The sequence below is a fragment of the Condylura cristata genome, unplaced genomic scaffold, assembly GCF_000260355.1.
Source record: "Condylura cristata isolate star-nosed mole 26May11 unplaced genomic scaffold, ConCri1.0 scaffold00009, whole genome shotgun sequence".
In the NCBI taxonomy this organism is placed as follows: Eukaryota; Metazoa; Chordata; class Mammalia; order Eulipotyphla; family Talpidae; genus Condylura; species Condylura cristata.
In genome coordinates, this window is record NW_004567110.1 from 736168 (window position 1) to 736670 (window position 503).

At 71.4% G+C, this 503-nt stretch overlaps 1 protein-coding gene across 1 annotated transcript in view; it reads right to left on the reverse strand.

Annotated features, from left to right (window-relative positions):
• Window positions 1-503, reverse strand: part of JPH3 (junctophilin 3) — a gene marked incomplete at its 3' end in the record, with an annotated part of 23663 nt that overhangs the window by 11192 nt on the left and 11968 nt on the right. Inside the window, exon 3 of the mRNA XM_012722861.1 lies at window positions 1-501. Coding sequence (XP_012578315.1) covers window positions 1-501 — 501 coding nt within the window. The remainder of the gene's footprint in view (window positions 502-503) is intronic.

A 503-nucleotide genomic window follows, 5' to 3' on the forward strand; every position in this document is an offset into this window, starting at 1 on the left:
CGGATCTTGCTGGCGCGCAGCGGCAGGAGGTTCTTGCGCTTGCCGCTCACCAGCGCGTTCTGCTTGTACTTGCCCTCCTCCCTGGAGCCGTCGGGGAAGCTCAGGCAGCCGTAGCCGTGCCGCCGGTTGCCCGCCCACTCGCCCTCGTAGCGGAGCCCGTCGGAGCGCTGGCTCACGCCCACGCCCGCCCGCTTGTCGCTCTTCCACTCGCCCGCGTAGGTCTCGGTGGTGGTGGCGTCCACGTCGTCCTCCACGACCGACAGCTCGGCCTCCGCCTCGCCCAGGCTGGCGGTGGAGTGCGCGTCGCTGGCCGCGGCGCTGAGCGTGCTCATGCCCGCCTCGCTGCGGAAGGAGCTCTGCTTGCTGCGCTGGCTGGCCAGGCTGCTCTTGGACTCGGACTTGCGCAGCTTGAGCCCGCTGAGCAGCGAGCGCCGGAACAGCCCCTTCTTCTTGCCCTTGAGGGCCTCGCCGTCGCTGTGGGCCACGAGCACGAAGCCGCCGCG